Source organism: Gavialis gangeticus, unplaced genomic scaffold (assembly GCF_001723915.1).
Source record: "Gavialis gangeticus isolate Ggan-Ray unplaced genomic scaffold, GavGan_comp1, whole genome shotgun sequence".
Classification (NCBI taxonomy): domain Eukaryota; kingdom Metazoa; phylum Chordata; order Crocodylia; family Gavialidae; genus Gavialis; species Gavialis gangeticus.
This window is the reverse complement of record NW_017729031.1, coordinates 64,166,577-64,183,843: the sequence shown is the minus strand read 5'-3', so window position 1 is coordinate 64,183,843 and position 17,267 is coordinate 64,166,577. Positions and strand designations below refer to the sequence as shown.

At 43.7% G+C, this 17,267-nt stretch overlaps 1 protein-coding gene across 5 annotated transcripts in view; it reads left to right on the top strand.

Annotated features, from left to right (window-relative positions):
* Positions 1–17,267, top strand: part of PDE1A (phosphodiesterase 1A) — a 480,938-nt gene that overhangs the window by 429,877 nt on the left and 33,794 nt on the right. Inside the window, exons 15-17 of one of the 5 annotated variants that reach the window (XM_019523052.1) lie at positions 5,012–5,272; positions 8,015–8,302; positions 13,055–13,336. The exons of 1 other annotated variant lie outside the window; for it this stretch is intronic. In XM_019523052.1, the coding sequence (XP_019378597.1) occupies positions 5,012–5,272; positions 8,015–8,302; positions 13,055–13,336 (831 nt within the window). Of the gene's footprint in view, positions 1–5,011; positions 5,273–8,014; positions 8,303–13,054; positions 14,239–17,267 lie in introns of those variants that run through there. 3 more of the 5 variants (XM_019523053.1, XM_019523054.1, XM_019523055.1) reach the window with 3 other exon arrangements.

Sequence of the window (17,267 nt, the reverse complement as noted above, 5' to 3'; positions counted from 1 at the left end):
ATGCGACATGCGGGGACCATGTGCCAGGCCCAGCTAGGTCCTGGGCCCCCTCTGCAGCCCAGCCAGGCTGGGCCCATGGTGAAAGGACCCAATGCGACATGCGGGGACCATGTGCCAGGCCCTGCCGGGTCCTGGGGCCCCTTTGCAGCCCAGCTGGGCTGGGCCCAGATCCCTGAGGCTTGCTAGTCTGGGTTTGCACTAAAGCAGGTCGCATGGCTCTAGGAGGTGTGCACAGGAGTCATGCCTCTTGGAGCCCTGTGACCCACTCCAATGCAAGGCTGGACTAGTGAGCCACATGGGGCTGGGCCAGGTCCTCACCCCACCCCCCCGCAGGCACAGGGGGCAAAGGTGGGAGCTGGCCCTGGGGCCCAGCCCATGCTGGCAGGAGCCGGCACAGCATGCGGTTCCCAAGTGCCACACCCGGTTCTGCCACGGTCAGGCCCTTCCTATAGCTGCAGGACCTGGCCCAGTGTGCAGGGACCATGCAGAGTCAAGCCAGGTCCTGCTGGCCCTGGGGCTGCTCGTGCCACCTGGAAGCCAGGCAGCATGAGCAGCCCCGAGGCCAGCAAGACCTGGCTCGTCTCCGCACGGTCCCCGCGCACCAGGCTGGGTCAGGGAACATGAGACACCTGGAGACCACGCAGTTCGTGCTTCCCAGCCCAGCCCGGTGCATGGAGACCATGTGGAGCTGAGCTGCATCCTGCCAGCCCCAGGCAGCTTGTGTTCCCTGGCCTGGCTCAGTGCATGGGTACCATGCGGAGCCAAGCCAGGTCTTGCCGGCCTTGGGGCTGCTCGTGCTACCCAGCTGCCAGGCAGCATGAGCAGCCCCAGGGCCAGCAGGACCTGGCTCTGCTCCGTGCGGTCCCCACATGCTGGGCCAGGTCCTGGAGCTATAGGAAGGTCCCAGCCATGGCAGGACCCAGCGCAGCACGTGGGAACCACATGCCGCACCGGCTCCTGTCAGCATGGGCCGGGCCCCAGGGCTGGCTCCCACCTTTGCCCCCTCTGCTTGTGGGGTGTCGGGGGGTGAGGACCTGGCCCAGCCCCATGTGGCTCGCTAGTCCAGTCTTGCATGGAAGCGGGTCACAGGGCTCAGGGTGGCGTGGCTCCTGTGCACACCTCCCGGAGCCGTGTGACCCACTCCCGTGCAAAGCCAGACAAGCGAGCCTCAGGGATCTGGGCCTGGTCCCGCAGCCCCAGGGACATCCCCCCCTCACTCTCCAAACTCCCCCCACATCCCCCTGCCACCCCTCACCCCACCGACACCCATGAAACTCCCCCTGTACTTTCCTTGGACAGCACTGGGGGCAGCAGGAACACCAAAGAGACACTCTTGCCAAAACCAGAGCGTCTCTTTTGGAGGATTGGCTCCTGCCATGGTCTTGAACCGTGCCTTGCTCCGCTCTATTGTGGTATGGCTTTTTCGATCCCTAGATATCTAGGGGTCTGATTTTCTGATTTTACAAGTTTGTAGCACAGGGACCTTTTTTTTGTTCCTGCACGTGCCTGTTGCTCTGCCTCAAAGGGGTTTGAGGCAGGGCAACAGGGATGTGCGCGCTTGTCTGTACGCACCCATGAGCTGCATCCAGATGAGCATGGATGTGAGGCATGTGGCACCACAGACCCGTCTGTAGCGTGACACACCACACATGCAGGTGTTCCCTGCTGTGCTACTTTGCAGTGGGGGGGGGGAGGGCGGGGAGGTGACTCTGGGTGATTCTGGTGTCAAAAAAAAAACCATGCCAAAAATGAGGCAGCGCTCTTGGTTGCAGTGCACACTGCCCAAAATCAGGGACTGCTGGTTGAAGCCATACTCCAGCCACTGCCCAGGTGGCTGCAGCTTCTGGAGGCCCCCAGAACCCAAGATAAGGCTGCTGGGACCAGCACAGTTGCTGGCTGCAGCCTCCCCTACCCCACCTGGAGTAACCCGCCTCACGCCAGAGTGTGTGTGGCTTGGGCTTTCGCCAGGGGCAAGTAGCAGCAGCACAAGATGTGCCACTGCTCCTTGTCCCCAGGGAAACGCACATTCCTGCTCATCAGGAGGCATCCATAAGGTCCCTTCCAGGCCTATTTTCCTATGATACTATGATCCAAAGTTATAATTTCTAGATCATTATTATTAGGTTGGAAAAATATATTATTCTGTATGCATAATTATGTACCCATGAACTTACTATGTAGATATATGTCCAGTCTGAAAGTGAATTATATAGCCATTTCCTTAGTATGTTCTTTTAAAATGTTTTCCATTCTCTACAGCAGTGGTCTCCAAAGTGGGGTGTATGCACCCCAGGGGGTGCACAAGATGATCCATTGGGGTGTGGGAAGAAAATATTAGAACTTTTATTTATATTTATAGAAATATACATATATTGGGGGTGCGTGCTCAAAAATTTTTTTACTGATAGGGGTGCGCGATCAAAAAAGTTTGGAGACCACTGCTCTACAACACTCTGGATGTCCTAATCTTTTTAAGGGACTGCCACTTAAAGGCTCAACTCCAAAAGAAAACTGGAAATAGAATTAAGCCCTAGATGCTAAATGTTTTCATTAACAGCATTAGGCAGCCATTCAGCACACATTTTGAATGAACCTTCTATAAAAAACATTTTGTCTATCAATGAAACAGTTGGTTCTTTGAGGTTGTCTGAAGAAATCTCAAACATGATGTGTTTTTGCCTCAAAAGTGTCACAGATTACAAACATTACAATAGAATTTATGGTATTTATGATGTCATATACTGTGATAAACTTTGTTTCAGAAACTAGAAGTGAGGAGAAGGCTGTATGTGTATTTGTACAGATGTGAGTATGTGTGCATGCATACACACGCACACACACACATATTCACAAAAGGTTAAGATATGGATTATAGGTAGGGATCTGCCTCACTCAAGGAGGTGGCTAGCTGATTTAGTGGGGGAATTGTGGGACCTACCACCATTTTCTTGGGCTGATCACAGCAAGGGCCCCTCATGCTTCTGATTGGCCAAAAGGCCCCAGTAGCTCTGCCCCTCACTGCTGATTGGCTGCAAAGGCTGTCCATCATCCAGCCCTGCCCATCAGCACTGATTGATTGTGAGGGCTGTCTGTCATGAAGACCCACCCCTTGCTGCTGACTGGTGGAGCGGAGCAGGGCTACATGACAGGCAGCCTGCTCAGCCAATCAGCAGCAAGCCACAGGGGCAGCAGCTGTCTTGGGCTGGCCTTTGTATGTGAGCAGACCCTCTCCACCCCACCTTCTCTTTCTGGCAGGCTGCGGAGCTGGGCGAGAGCACTGCTGGCTCCCTCTGGGAATCCAGTATTTTAATTTCAGTAAGTTTGCTTTTTCCCCCCCTGCAGATTTCACAGATTTCACTGACATTGCCCACTTTCATGGGCAATGCCAGATTTTGTGATTCCCACAAAATATGTGAATTGCAGTTTCAGGAAGTCCGTAATGATAGAAATACAGTAGGCCTTGAATTATCTGGCATAGTATCACGATAATTCTGGATAATTTTTAGATAATCAAACACCACAGTATGAAGTGCTGAAAACTATACTTTAATGTACTGTACAGCAAATATTAAAACCAACAAGAAATAAATGTATGATACTGTGCAGTGTTTTAAAATCTCAAAGCACTAGTAAGTAAATAATGCACAGGTGTCTCACCAACAAGCAAAACCCAACTTCGTGCTGCTGCTGATGTTAATACAAAACCTTCTGGTTAACTGATTTTTCTAGATAATCAACTCTCTACTGTATTATAGAGAAAAAAAATAAAATTTACTGTCCACTGCCAATGGTCAGGATGGGCAGGGTATATCATACGTGCTGTAGTTTTAGGCCCGGTCAAACTGTCCCTTTGGAGCACTCACCAAGGTTACAGGTTTTTGAATCGCACAAGATAGGCCCACAACCAACTTCTCTTGCTTAATGTAGGTTCCAGCACTACATATCGCTCTCTGTCTCACTCACTCTATTTCTGTAGCATACTTCCTGGGCATCTCAAGGTCCAACCCCCAGCACCAGCTTATTTCCCAGGACATTCAAATGGCTTAAGTACAGCATTTCCCAAAGCTCCAACCTCACGGACACTCTGATTTACCATTCTTCATTCTATAGAAAGACATGGTAGCTGAAGCACAAAGCTCAAAGATTTTGCAAAATGGGCATAATAAGAGACATAACAGTTCCACTTAAGTGCCTTCTCCTGCTTCAATTTCCCCTTGATTCCTGGAATACTGTTTGAACTGAAGTCAGAGCCCTCTAGACTGTTCAGGATAGTCTTGTCTCTCCTCCTTCACACCCCTGTTTTTGGCTTCTTGTTTCTTCTTCATCCTTCTAAGATGGCTAGTAAGAGACTGCCTTGTCATGTTTTCAACAGCCCACCTACATGAGCCATTTCTCAGTTACCAGCCTGAGAACTTATTTTCTTTGTCTAGCCACTTTCTTTGTTCTTGATTTCTGTTAAGATAGAAGAGCATCAATGTCTAAAGACCATGTTATGACACAGCCCTTGAAATTTTGGTCCAAAAATAGAGGTAAAAAGGTAGCAAAGAAGGCAGACAAGTAATACAATCAAAATGGAGTCTGTACTTGGAAAGTACTAATCATTATAATCCCTAAAATAGTCACACCTGCATGGGAAATAGACTCTTCTATTTCTCTAATTTAGTAAGCTGTTAGTTTTAAATTGCTTCAGTGCCACTGTGGTTGCGTTAAGTAAATTAATTTAATTTATCTGCTGCAATTGATAATGAAGGAACAATTAGATTCTGCAACAATTTGATCTACTGGAGTTTTACAGTATAAGATTTTAAATATCTTTAAGTGGCTGTAATATAAGATGTATCTAGATGTACTTGGGGTACTTTGACTTTCTATTTTTTTCTTCTGTACACCAAGACTTGTTAGTAGATTCTCTAGTGGAGTGGTAATTTTAGTTAGTAATATCTTACAAGACCTATAATTGATGATGGTGGTTGAAGGTATACTTTCTCTCTTATTCACCTTCACATTTCAGGAAAAGAAAGATCTGCAATCCAAGATAGTAGAAGAGCAGAAGTACAGGAAGTACCAAGCTGTAGAGAAAGTTCTTCACAATCTGTTAAACCCTATCCTGTCTCAACTCCACCAGCAAGTGTTCCAGCTAGTTTTGTACCACAGTCTTCTGATAGTAATATAGCTGAGCCAATGGAAGTCAACATTTTAGTTTATAATGCAGACCCATCAGAGCTCCTACAGCCACAAGACAGTGATATTATGGAAACAACAGAGTCATATGGTAATCCTTACATTTCCACCTGGGTCGAACTCTAATAAATCCAGAGACAAAATTATGTTTATGCATAGGTGCAAATTGGTTTCTAGCTAGAGGAGTCTAACTTCTGAAGGGAGCTCATATTATCTTATTGTTTTGCTTCAGTGGCTTAGTGTAGGGTGCAAAACAGTCTGTGCTACTTGCAGTGCCTTTGATGCCTCTACAGTGATGAAGGGAGGTCTGTGCTTCTATTTACTGAACGATGATGAGAAAATGAAAGTCACCTTTTGGATAAGATAATTTCAACTAAAGAAAGGGTTCAAGGTTTTTTTTGCTGTAATCAGCAATAAGGCAAGACACTGTTGGCCTTATTGAACTGGAAAATTCTGAGAAGGCATTATAAACTATCATTAGAAATAGGATGGGGTGTTTTAATATTTTATTTGTAAAACAACCTGTCTGAGAGGTAGCCATATCTATCCAGAAAAATAAATGGTTAAATTAAAAACGAATGGTTAAGTGATCAATATTATGGATGCCTTTCCAGTCAAATTTACAACCATGAAGGCAAGACTAATAATCCCATCCTACACTGACATGCAAGAGATCAGGGCTTGATTTCCAGTCTCAGGCTTGCTGAACCAGAAAGAAGGTGACTGCATGTAAGACTTAATGGAAGAAAGAGTAAACCCCCAGAAAATGGGAAGAAAAAGAAACTCCCTGCACTAATGAAGATGTCTGAGGCAGCTGTTGAAGGCCAAAATGACTGCATTGTTTCAGACACACAGGCCACATCTACATGAGACACTGACTATGCAGTAGCCCGATGCACTACTGCACGGTAGTGTTGCGTGGCAACAACCATGACATGACACTACAGCACAGTAATAGTAGGCTACTGTGCAGTAGCATCACAAAAAAGATGTTCATTGGTGCTACTGTACAATAACTTGGGTTACTGCACAGTCATTTAGTTGTACAGTAGCAACTGTACAGTCAATGTCTCGGCTACAGATCACTGTTTTCTTCTTGTGACTGGTGATCATACTGCATATGAAATAACAAAACAAAATTATTTTGAAAAAGCTACAGCATATTTGAAGTACTAGGAATGATCCTGTTAATTTTAGTAATTTTAGGGAGATTGTGATTTAATTTTTTATATTAGAAAGAGCCCAGAAATAAAAATGGCTGTGGTTTAAATCTCACATACTAAAAGGAGAAAAGTATAGACTTTGCCAAGACAGATCTTACAGCTGAGCCTTCACACCCAGTAGCCTTCTGGCAGGGGACGCCACCTGATAGACACTGACATGAATAGAAGAAGACAGTGCATTAAGTAGGTGCTCCCTTCTCTTTTTCTTTTTTTTTTTTCTCTCCCACAGTCCTTTATGGATGGCATGCACAGCCATATGCCCAGAAAAAATATTTGAATAATGTCTGAACCATCCCAATCAGAGAAGTAGTTTCCATTGCAAAGAAACAAGCAGCCCACTGAATAACACTGATCTCTTACAAGGCAGAAAAAAGGGTTTTTTTAGTGTTTTAGTAGACCTGATATATATCCTGAACTGGTTATGCCTCATGCCCTTACAATAACAGCCACAATTATCCTTCTCCCTACCTAATGGCCAAAGTAGTCCACAAAAGTAAGGATCCTGGCAAGTTAGGAAGTTTAAGGCTCTGGAAGCCAGTGTTTCATGGCAGAGAACAACAGTAATGGATTCTACCTATAGCATTGCGTCATAAATGACTGGCTACATTTTGTCTGTATTAGCTCCAGCTTTGTGTGCTCTCCACAGAGAATGCATTTCTGTAGCCTTGATTTGAGGTCTCCAAAGACTAGGTAACTTCAATGAGAGACACAGTCAATAAGAAAAGTTAAAGCTTTTTCATCAGGAACAAATGGAGAAAAACTGCTTTGTCATTATCTAGGAACAACCAAGGGTCTAACAAGTCCTCCACCATGCCAGTGTATCACACTTGGTATATATATCCCCACAATGATGGCTGTCAATATATTCTTTGCCAACCACCTAGTTGCATTTCTCCAAGGAAAATTCTAGGGATTTTGATCCAGCTTTCCAGGGAGAGAAGCAGCTGGCTTCTGGCTGCTACAGGGTGATGAGAGAAGCAGGGTGCATGTTTACATGGCAGACACCCTTTGCCAATCTGTGCTGGAAGTGATCAGGCTAGAGCCAGGTGGATGCAGTGTTTCTGAGCTCTGGTTCTGGCTGCCCATGGTAGTAGATGCTTTTAAAGGGGCAGAGCTTTACTCTCCTAAAAACTGTGCCACAGGGTAACTAGGTCAGAGTCTTGCTAGTATAGGCTCTCAGCAAAACCACTGTGGTGAGGGCTCCCAGCTGCTGAGTGAGCAGAACCAGAGACCATTACAGAACTGAAATGTCAGCTCTACTTCTGTTACCCTACCAATACCACCTGAAACTTGCCCCAGTTAAATTTTAGACAAAAAACTCCTTTCCAAACTCCAGCATCGTTTAGGACTAGTTTATCTGTTAAACCAGTGTGATCAGATGAGATAGCTGGGTGTTAGTATTAGGCAGAAAATAACTTTGATTATGTTTCTTTATTAATCCTTCACTATAAACATATAGCTCCTACATAAAAAGAAGGATATTTTTAATTGTTATGGGTAGCCACAGATCATGTTTTCTCATTAGCATATAGCATAATCCATACATAGTTAAGAAACTGTATCTGTTTAGGATCTAGTTTTATTTATCTCTTTCTATTCCTCTTTTGCAGAGGATTTCATAGGGAATGAAGCTGCATGGAGCAAAGTGGGTCAGGACATAGAGTCAGATATACGAGAGATGAGAGACATGATACCGAGGACGAGGAATTTGGGTCCTAATGAGAGTGATGATATCATCATAGAGCAGTACATACATGATGATCCTCAACGTGAATCCTGTGCACTAACCAGTCCCTTGGGTTGCTCTGCTGAAACTTTTCCAGAACAGACAAATAACTTCTCTTTTTTTCAGGCAGCTTTGACTAAGAGTGACATGGAAATTTTATCACTGTGGAACGGTAATCACTGCTCAGATCTCAAGATAGATTAAGCAATAACTGTAGCATAAACCCCAGTGGAGCCATGAATATGGATTTCTCTAAAGGTGAAAAACACACACAGGCTTAGGAAGGATTGACAAAAAATTATGCTCTCACCCTGGTCCAGCTGTCACTGAAGCTTGTGGTAGTTTGCCAGTAGTGTTGATAGGAGTGAGACCAGGACCTGTTACTGTGTAAACTGAGTTAAAATTTTGCTAAGGGGTGATAGTACTGTAGAAGAGAAAACATTGTATAATATTTTTTGACTGTAGAGATAAGAAGGATGTCAGGTTGAGTAGGCACAGAATAGTCACCATAAAAATGTCAACATTTCTCTACCATTTCCAATCCACATTTCTGAGATTTCCATGGATTTTTTTTTGCATACTTAGAATAGGAAATAATGTTTTCATTTATACAGACTTCTTTTACGGATGGTCTATGGACAAAGTTGCACCAGTGTAACTAAACATATGATGTTCTGCTGGTATTTGGCCAGTGCAGCTAAATAAATTTAGTTGTGATATTTAGTCAGTGCAGCCTGGCATAGAAAACAGTCTTAGGTGTTTCAAACTGGTTAACTTCTACATTGTGGGTCAGCCCTAAGAGCAGAGGCACAACCACAGTAGGATAGTAACTCTCCTACTTTGTAAGAAGGGTGTCCTATGACCCAGGCACTCAGACATGTGTATGATAAGCCTAGTATAAATGCATAGATAAATAAATAACTGACCTCAGGCAGGAAAGGTTCTTTGGTTAGATGTGATATCTTTTATTAGACCAACTGAGTAGTTGGAAAAAAGTTCATAGCAAGCTTCCGGATGCAGTCACCCTTCATCAGGCATAGGGAGTCTCTGCAGAGACTGCACCTGAAAGCTTGCTAAGAACTTTTTTCTAACTACTTAGCTGGTCTAATAAAAGATATCATATCTAACCAGAGTATGTTCTTGCCTGCCTATGTTCTTAGACCAACAGGGCTACAACCAAAAACTCAGTAATGGATCTCAGTCACTCAAAGTCAGTCTTAAAACAAGAGTCCAGTATAATAAGAACAGGCCTTCAGCATTGTTCAAATTAAATATTTATGTTTCCTCTATGATCTCAAGATTGAGAGAATTAATCAGTTTCTAAAGGAAACAGATATTAATATTTTAAATATTTGGTTCTATAAATTGAGTCAGTCAGACATGTGAGATTGTTTGGCAGTTGTGTAACAATGAGTGGGTGAGTGGGGCATGAGCTTCAGGTTCTGCCTAAGTAGGGTGCTGGGATGGAGCTGGAGTGGTGCCTCACCCTCCCAACGCTTGTTCCCTCCTCTCAGCCTTCCCTGTGCACCTGAACCTTTTGTGCAAAAACAGCAGCTCCAGCTCTGGCAGGAGTGAGAATAGAGCAGCAGCGGAAGTGCATGGTGCAGGAGCGACAGCTGGAGACTTGCTGCTGTGGGGAGAAAATGCCACCTCCTTTCTTTGCTACTGAAAATCTGTTTAAATGGCTGTTCAATATATATTGGCAGCAAAAAAGGTGACAAGTCCTCTCCCCTTCCTGCACCTGTGACCCTCTGGCCAGTGCTTTTGTATTGTGTGCCACCATACCCAGGGCACAATACAGGCTAATTACACCTCTGAATATGAATATCATAGCTACCTATTACAGCATAGCAAACTAAATCTTTGTTCTGAAGTATCCTGAAATACCAGCTCAGGAATGTGAAGATTGCATTGCTCTTAATTTTTTTCCAAAAAAGAAAAGGTTCATTTTGAGGTAAGATTATTTAGTTATTAAAAGTATGACTTTTTAAGTATTGGAAATGTAAAAAAGAAACACTTTTTTAAAAAGAATTGGAATACTATATTAAAATTATACACTAAACATTAAAAAAGTGGAAAGTATTGACATCCTTTTTTTTAAGAACACTTAACCTTAACTTTGTCCCGATATTATATTATGGAGGGAGAAGTATATCAAGTTTCTGTTCATTCTCTGGAAGCACAGCAAAGGCAGCATCGAATTGTTTGAATTACCCTGGCTGAACATACTTTCCAGCATCTGATTTTTATCAGTATCACCTTAATTTGAAATTTCCTTCTTTCCATCTTATATTTTGATTACCACACGCTCCCTTAAAGTTTACGCCTCAGTTTATTTATGTATCTTAACTATATTTTGATTAGATTAGATTTTTTTCTTGGTATTCCCTTGGGTTTTTTATAACGTCAATGAAAAACCGTTGTAGCTCTGCCGTATGGAAGCATTTATTCACAGGCAAGCATGGTATGTAAATCAGAGTCTTTGGGACAGGAGACTTAGGTAGACAGATTATAAGCTGGACAGCAGCTGCTGTAATTAGCATTACTTGGTAGAATTGCATCAAATTGCTTTCAAACTGCAGCTACATTTCTAAATACCTTTTAACTTAGCTAGTTCTGACCAGCAGCTGTGTGTTAGTCTCTGGAAGAAACAGTAGCTAGGCAGGGATCAGAAGGCCCCTTAAGACTCATGATCCAGAAGGAAGTCTCTAATATTTTGTAAACAGTCTGGACAGGAAACCAAATTAGAAATTGAATTTGAAGTATTTGTTGAGCTCTAGCATCCAAAAAATCACTCTAAGAACTAACAAAGAAGAAATGAAATGGCTATTTTTCAATTGTCCATGCAAAAGGTAGCGAAATTGTCTCAGATTTGGAGGGAACATTTTTTACTGTCTCCAAATCATAGATTGATTTGTGGTCCAAAAGTACCTGCCCTGAGGATTCAGAAGAGTTGTGATCTGGAACCCTTAAATACTGGTCATGAAAGAGATGTGATTACAAAGTGTGCTGCAGATACCTGTCTACCTTTCCATAATAATACATGATCAGCTTTAGTCAGGCTTTAGGTTTTGTCAATTACAGAACCAAAGTTTGTTCCAGTTAAAAGCTAATATCATGCTAGCAGATCAGGGACAATAGTTCTGGCTGATTTCTTCTTTTAATAATGGTGAGCACCATAAAATTATGCAAATTTTAAGAATTCACATAAAAAATCAGGGAGTTTGTGGACTTATGGATTTTAGAGGTTGTGAATTTTAGAATCATTGTGTCATAGACAAGTAGGACTGGAAGAAAACTCCAAAGATCATTTAGTCCAACTCCCTGCCTGAGGCAGAATCATCCCTATCCAAACCATCCTATACAATCCATAATCTAAACTCTACCTAAAATTACTGTTAAACCTGACATGACAGACTTAATACCCTAATCTGTCATAGATAAAGCAGGGAAACGGTGGCAGCCAACATCTTGCTTCTATGAAATGTTGTCAATATATGCTCAAGAGATCCCAGGTAGAGGGAGGGAAAACTCCATAGTCCATACCAATCTGACAATGGGGTAGAAATCTTTTCTTACCCCAAGTATGGCAGTCGGTCTGATCTTGAGCACAGGGGCAAGACCCTCTAGCCACGAACCTCTGGTATTGGTCCCAGCAGGAGCACTGGCAAGTCCTAAGCCTTTTCTGTAGTCAACACCCAATCCCTCTGAGCAAACTTTGAAGACACCCTGACACGTGGCAGAAAGGATACACCTTGACACATGTGGCAGGGCAACCAGCAAAGCCCAGGAGCATGAGAAATACCCATAGTAGAAGCTAGGCATAACTACACCTAGATCATCCCCAACCAGTGGCTGTCCAGTGTCTTCTTGAACACTTCTAGCAATGTACAGTTTGCAACTTCCCTGGGCAATCTATTCCACTATTTACATGTTTCTTGGAAATACAGAGGTATTCCAAAGTTGAAAGTAGGAAGCAGACAACATTTGCCATTTGGCCCTTCGTGTAGTCTGTGAGTCTGTAAGAGCTAAACTTATCGGGTTCCCCACATACTTTCCAAAGTGTGTGCTCTGTGTCATCCTTCACAAATCTCCATCACCTGCTCTTTCCATCCTTCAGCTTCTCTTACCAAGCTCTGTCTCCTGCTCAGTTCTGTCCTTCTGAACTCCCCACTTTTCAGTTCTGTGCCATCTTCCTAATGTTTTTCTCTAGTTCTTGACCCCTTTTCTTTTCCTTTCTTTTTTGTCCCTGAGGCATTTATTATCCTAAGTTTTTTCCCCCACTGCCCTGTTACTGTTATATCAGCAACAGTAGTAGCACTGTACTAACACCAGCGTCACCCCTAAACTTCTCTCTTCCTAAGCTCACTTTTGTGCCAACAGTTTTGTGTCTTTCCTCAAAGTGCTCTTCCTTCTTTTCCTTTTTCCTTTAAATGATCATTCCTTTTCCTTCAGAGCTTCTACAGCACTTCTTACTTCTGATGTCCCCTTTTCCCAGCCTATCTGCCATGGGAGTTATAGAGATTTGTGCTGATTGCTTAGTTATCATTGCTAAATGTGGATTGCACTCAGGAATGGCCTGTCCCTGTTACCGTTATTTCTATGTATATGATGTTGTTCTCTGAAAGCCTCATACTTCAGCTGCAGATGGAAGCACAGATTCCATCTGGAGTTGAGATATGAGGCTTCACAGACAGCCACCACACCTTCAGTTGCACTTACATAACTGTGACCACAATCCAACCCCATTTTAACAAGCTAGAGCACATGTACTAACTCTAAAAATGATAAAAGAGTTTCCAGCAGTAGTACATGGACACAATGTTTCCTACTCCAACTCTAACACAGAGCCACGCTTTTTAAATCAAATCTGTTATGGCATATATTTAATATCTAATTTACATATTTTGTTCCCTTTTTGTAGAAGAACTTGTGAGAAATGTTGGTGAACAAAAAGACCAAAGCAGAAAGTCTACAGATGCACAATTACAGGAAGAAGCAGCAAGGACACAAAATGAGAGTAGTCAGGGATGTGATGGCACAGCTGTACCAAGACCCTCTACTCCTAGAACCATCGTCCTACAAGTAATCACTTTCGACTCTTCTCCTAGTGAATCCAGCTTGGAGAAATTCATTAACTCTGATCCAAACCAGAAAGATCTCACCAAGGCACAGCAAGAAACACAACCCACAGATCCATTAAATGGTAACATTGCATCACAAAACACATCTCAGGCTAATGAAGTTGTCCAGAGTGGAGCTGCAGCCATATCTGTCACATCTGTGTTAATCTCTGGCAACCATGAAACACCCAAATAAGTTCCTGTTTTGAGCCGATAGTGTAGAAATGCCCCTTCTTCAAGCATGTGTAGAAACTGAAGTGTCATCAAATAAAAAACACATGATATGAATAAATATAATCCTTCCAATAATAATTGTTTGATATTTAGTAAGAAATTATTTAGCCTAAAATACCAAAACACAGCAGCCAAACTAGTATACGTTCTGAATAATTTAAAAAGATATATATTGCCAGTTGTAGAAATTTTTACTAGGAAATGAAATAAATGTCTGTGTAGAAACTACTTACCATTTCTTTTTGAATAGGTAATTATGCTTCTTCGCTTACAGTGCCTCCCACATATTTCAGGCACTTAGCATAATCAGAACTTTAAGAACCCAATCATTTGTCACTAAAAGAAATCTTATTTCCATCATTTATTTCAAACATATTAAGCAGATATAATTTGATAACAGAAATACATAGAAAAAGTTGACATTAGTAAGGAAGGTCATATTCTGAACATGAGTTGAGAAAGCAAAGAATAATCAAGAAAGAACCATAACTGCATAATATGGTTAAATATAAAAGGCTTTATTGAAATGAGCTGTGCTCTACAATTTTAGGATTCAAACAACAACAGGCTCAAAATGTCCACATGATATGAGTGCCCTTGATGAATTCAGAGGAAGGCACTGTGTCCTATTCCATTTTTAACTAACAAATTATTCTGAATTTGTGGTTAGAATAAGGTTTGAAACAAAGTAATAAAAAGCAAGTATTACCTCAGACTCTTCCACATGCTTGAGGGTCCTTCACATCACTGTGTGCGCGCGCGCACACACACACACACACACACACACACACACACACACACACACACACATTCAAGGCCTTACACTGGGTATGGCTGTGGCTGCATGTGGCTGCACTAACCTGGGCCTCTTGGAACTAGAGTTCATCCTTATATCACACTGACCCGAGGGGAGGGGGGAATATGTTATTCTTCTCTATTTCCTAAAGCAATTTACTTCCCCATGTGTTCAACCATTACTGTAGCCAGTGTGTGCATGTACATGTGTGAGGTCAGGGAGACAAGAGAGTGCTCTTCCATTGATCGCTAATCTTTACCACACTTTTCCCACTTGTTTGTAGTGTGGAATATTGATTGAGTGGCCCCATTGCATCGAGGGTGACTATCTGACCAGGGATGGCATCAGAATAAGCATCTGGGCTTTAGTTTCCTGCCACTGAAGGAAACTAAGGAGACTTGGTTACACTAGTGTTTCCACCTAATTTCCACATGGGTTTTGTACTTTGAGGCCATGAGACATTTCACTTCTTCCATTTCTAATTAAAATATTAAGAGTAGTTCCTAGAACAGTCAGTCTCAAACTTTTTAAACATGAGGCACCCCTAGATAGACTCAAGGCACCCCTTGGAACCTGCCGGGACTTAGCCTTTACTGGGTATTTTTGAACAGAAAAATAGTAGATCAACTATTCTGTTGCAAAGAACTCAGAAAGACCAGAACAGGGCAGAGGGTTTTGACACTGTAGATTCCTAGTTGAAATCTGTGGGTTTATCTTGTGAATCATGTTTGTGCACCCAGCAGTATAAACATTATCTGGCATCCTTGAAAGGATCTGGAAGCAGCCCATGGTGCTATGGCACCCTGGTTGAGAATCAGTGACCTAGAAATATGCATATGGCTTAGCATATTTCTTGAATATTGCTCATTTGGCAGGGTCTCGCTCATTGTGGTGGGGAGGGGGAGCTCATTTTTTATGACTGAAAATTATTTTAATCAGAAATAATGGTTCATAAAGCTGAGGTTCTATAACCAGAAATTTATGCTAAAAGAATGAAACCCACAGCACTTTAAGTTGCTGAATGAATAATTACTTGTCTCTCTCATTCTGGGTTTTTGTCATACATTGCATGCCACATTGAGCTTCAGTGGTTGTATCTACATGAGATGCTTAATGCATAGTAGACTAATTCTACTGTGAATTACTGCATCACAGCAAAAGCCATGCTAATGCACAGTACAATTAGTCTACTGTGCATTAAGCATCATGAAAAGTCCATGTGCTGGTGTTACTGTGCAGTAGTGCTGATTACTGTGAATTTAGTTAGTACCTCATATTAGAGGTACTAAACTTAATGCACAGTAACAACAGCACCTTAATGCATATGTAGATGCATCCAGCAAATTGAAAGTTGAGTACCTTAGAGTGTTGTTATACATTACCTTTCACATATGTTAAGGGCTCCTAAAATGGGAGTGTCTGCATGTTAAAGCAGGGAAAGATGAGCTAAATACCCTGTGCTTACCTCAGTAGTAGTCCTCTTTAGGTGAAGATTATCTTCAGCTAGTGTTAGGGAGCTTTTGTCACAATCATGTCAGACTGCTCCACGAGGTTAGTTGAGAATAGTCCTCCAGCATCCCAGGAGGCATCACTCCCACTGGGCACTTTTTTCCTGGTCCAAGTGGCATCAGGGAGAGTGGGGAGTCCTAAAGGTAAAAATTCCTGCCTTCCTCCCCTTCTGCAGGTTCATTCCCCCCCCTCTTGCTCTCATTCTGGGCTCCCCTACCTCCCCTGTCTCCTGGGGCTCTTCTTTCCCACCCCTGACCCTTCAGGGTTCACCCCTGGCCCTCCTACCTCCCAGTCCCTTAGGACTCACCCCTCAGCCCCCAAGTCACTTGCCATTCACCCCACCCATGCTTGGTCCCTCGGGGCTCACCTTCCCCGTATCCCCTGGGGGCTCGGCCCCTGCCCCCCCACCTCCCCTCTCCCCCTATAAGCACATCCTAATTGTAACAGCACCCTTAGAAAACACTTCCTGTGCACTGCAGGAACGCTGTGTGAGGTGCTGTTTACTATGCCTGGGTAAGAGGGAAGGATGACACACAGTGGAGTCATTTGTACTTATAAGGAAAAGAGCTATCTACTCCATCACCAATGCTATTTCTGCAGCCTCTGGATGTTCCTAAGAGTTCTTGCATACTAATATTGAGCCAATCAGATCCCTATCAGATTTAGAAATCTGATTTGATCACAGCATAAAATGGTGAGGTATGGTAGCGGGCAGAGTCTTTATCTTGTCCATTCTGCCTGTCTCAGGAGGTTGGTGTGTTGTTATGCACAAGAAGTTAACATTAGGGCTGTGCGAAGCTTTGGGTGCTGATTCAATTTGGAGGAAGTTCAGCTTGATTCGGTGGCTGAATCTCTGAATCTGAATTGAATCAGGAGACCAATGAAAAGGTCCAAATCAATTCAAAGCTCTCCTAATTGTTTTGGAGAGCTTTGGTGCTTTGGGTAGTCCCCGCTCACTGCAGCGGGGAGTTGGACCTGGACTCTGTGCTGGTAAGTAGGGGGTGGGGAAGGGGGAGGCTGGAGGAAGGAGTAGGGGACCATGGGGGGGATCCCTGCCAGGCCTCATCCCCTGCCTGCTCCCCCAGCCCCCCTGAGCACCCCTGCCCACTCTCCCAGCCTCCCCCCACCCCACATGGATGCCCTGCTTGGCCCCAGCTCTTTCAAAAAAAAAGCCCCCACTCACAGGCTGCTGCCACAGCTGGGGGGTGATCCCCACTGCCCCTGACTGCCCACGCTGTGCAGCAGCCTCAGGACTTCTGGGGACTCATGGCAGAGCCCCCCATGCAGTGTGGGGCAGTGGGGGGGCAGCAGGGATTGCCTGCCCACCTGGCAGGAGCCAGTGAGTTGGGTTTTTTTTTTTTAAAGAGCCAACGCTGGGACTGGGGGGGATGGGGCAACTGGGGGGAGTGGGTCTGGGAGAGCAGGGGGGTAGTCAGGGAGCTCATGGCAGAGCCCCCCACACAGTGTGGGGCAGT